At 36.2% G+C, this 2,538-nt stretch overlaps 1 protein-coding gene across 1 annotated transcript in view; it reads left to right on the top strand.

Annotated features, from left to right (window-relative positions):
* LOC106314935 (putative F-box/kelch-repeat protein At4g11750) overlaps window positions 1–2,301 on the top strand; it is a 5,753-nt gene extending 3,452 nt beyond the window's left edge. The window contains exon 2 of the mRNA XM_013752727.1: window positions 2,028–2,301. Coding sequence (XP_013608181.1) covers window positions 2,028–2,301 — 274 coding nt within the window. The remainder of the gene's footprint in view (window positions 1–2,027) is intronic.
* Window positions 2,302–2,538: the final 237 nt, after the last annotated feature.

Here is a 2,538-nt window from a genome sequence, read left to right on the forward strand (position 1 = left end):
TCGTTTCATTAATTTGTCTTTAACTCGGATTCGAAGAATAAAAGATATTGTGTTCGTATAGCCATTGCAAAGTCCACTAGCTCAGTGGCAAAAACCCCTACCATTAAACCCGAGTACACGAGTTCGAGCCGTAGGAAACACATATTTTTAATAACACAGCTATATAAACGACGTCGTTTGTCTTTAATCAGACAAAGTGATGAAACGACGTCGTATACTTTAACACCCAAAATTAACGTCCGCTTAATTATCAGTTAACTCGGTTAACGGTGTGTTTATCTGGTCAGTCAATCGTAAGTTTCTTAATAAACCCGAAAAGTCAACAAAAGTTCAGGATTTTATTGGCTAGCCCATATGTCCAGGTTTCTTTTGGCAATTCCCGCAAAGTTCAGTGTTTTTTTGGCCGATTTCCCATAGAAAAATATATATTTTCTTTGTTTTTAATGTTCTCATTCAAGATTTTGTCATTTTCTGCTTCCTTTCTCTCTGATATGGTTGTTAGTTTTTGATTTTCCTTCATCAAATATTTTTTTTTTTGTGAACTTTAGTGTTCCAAAATAAAAAAAAATAAAAAAAAGTGAACTTTCATCAAATATTATTTGAATTGAGTTTCTCTTTATAATTGAATTTACACCTATGCCCATTAAATTATGTGCATGTCCATATGTACAAAATAAATATATCCACGGTAATGGTAGTGTGTACGTAAATGAAAAAAAAGTACGAAAACAAAATTTTATTTGATTTCTCTCAGCTCAACTCACACCTTACTTAAGGGAAAACGTTTTCGACCAAAACAGTGTTTATGGCATTTAGTTGAAGAATTAGGTTTAAGTGACAATTCATGAAAAGTATATCTTCTAAAAAATGGCAGTTTGTTTTTAGTCCAAAAAAGGCAGTTTGTGGAAATTTCCTTTAATATGTTCAAGTGTTAGTTTGATTTAGGAAAAAAAAGGAGTAAAATATTGGAATAAACAAACAAGTTTTATGAAAATATAGAAGAAAGGATAGAAGCATAAAAGGCAACCAATCGAAAGCAAAGATGAAAAACGTGGAAACACACTCACAAAAAAAGAAGAAGGAAATATCGCTCCAATATAGCAGTATATTATAGTTATGGAGATCGGTTAATAATCAAATTTATTTTCTGATAACTTGCCGTCATGTTCAAGAAATCTTCTAGCCATAACGAACAGAAAAGAGTCGTCACCACCGTCTTAACCATGCCATATCTCCCCGATGAATTGCTGTTGAACTGCTTAGCCCGCATCTCAAGGTTATACTACCCAACTCTCTCTTTAATCTCCAAGAGATTTCATTCTCTGCTTGCTTCGACTGAGCTTTACAGGACCCGAAGACTGTTAGGCAGCACTGAGAATTGTATCTATGCCTGCTTACTGTCCCCTCATAATCAGCCACATTGGTGTACTCTTGGCCGGCAACCAACTCTAATCGCTCCTTTTTGGAATCCGTTTAGAATCCTAAGGAATCGCACTAGGATGTCGTCGAGTGGCAATCTTCTGGTCTCGGTCCCATCTCATAATTTTTTTCCTGATCAGTGTCCGTGGATTTCTACCATAGTTGGTTCTGATATCTACATCATGATTGGTGGATACAACAATCTTGAGCCCTCCTCTAGTGTATTTGTCGTGGACTATCGGGTTCACACATGGCATGAAGCTCCAAGCATGCTGGTGGCCAAGAAACACCCCCTCGTGAGTGTTATTGATGGGAAATATATGTAGTAGAGAAAAGCAAAGATCGCGATTTCTCAAACTTTATAGAGTTTTTCGATCCTGAAACCAATATATGGGAGCATGTGCCAAGCCCTTGCGCAAAGATACACGAGAGACATATAGACCATTGTTGCTCCTTCAGAGGAAATCTTTGCCTCTTGTTTAGGGACAAGGCTGTGGTTTACAATCCCAAAGAAAATAAATGGGATGTGGTAGCAAAAGAACTCAAGATGCTTTTGTCGTGTGATTATGATTCTTGCATGATAGATAACGTATAATCTATACGTATAGTGGCGGATCGTTTAGAATGCTTAACTGGTACGACTGTGTGGAAAGATCTTGGGGAGATTTGAAGGGTATGAAAAAATTACCTGAATTACCAAAGGCTTATCGTGGTTCTCTTAGATTGGAGAATTGTGGCGGAAAGATTGTGCTTTTATGGGAGGAAAATGTGCGTTCTATTTGTTCTATGAAGGAGAAGATGATATGGTGTGCTGAGGTTGCACTTGAAAGACTTAACAGTCGAGAGATTTATGGAAAGGTTAAGTGGTGTCATGTCAACTAGAACAACTTTTTGTTGCTAATATTTGACGAGTTGACATATAAGAAAGCAGTTTAAGCTTTCATTTTTGCTGCTGAAGCTTATGTATTTAGATTTCAATCATAAATAATTGTTTATGGAATTCTCTTAGTTTTACCCTTTCAGAATAGCTTTAGGATTTAAGTTTCATTCATAAATAGGCGATTATGGCTGCCCCTTTTGTTCCCCTTTCCAAATAGATTTAGTATTTAATTAAATTTC

Source organism: Brassica oleracea, chromosome C9 (assembly GCF_000695525.1).
Source record: "Brassica oleracea var. oleracea cultivar TO1000 chromosome C9, BOL, whole genome shotgun sequence".
In the NCBI taxonomy this organism is placed as follows: Eukaryota; Viridiplantae; Streptophyta; class Magnoliopsida; order Brassicales; family Brassicaceae; genus Brassica; species Brassica oleracea.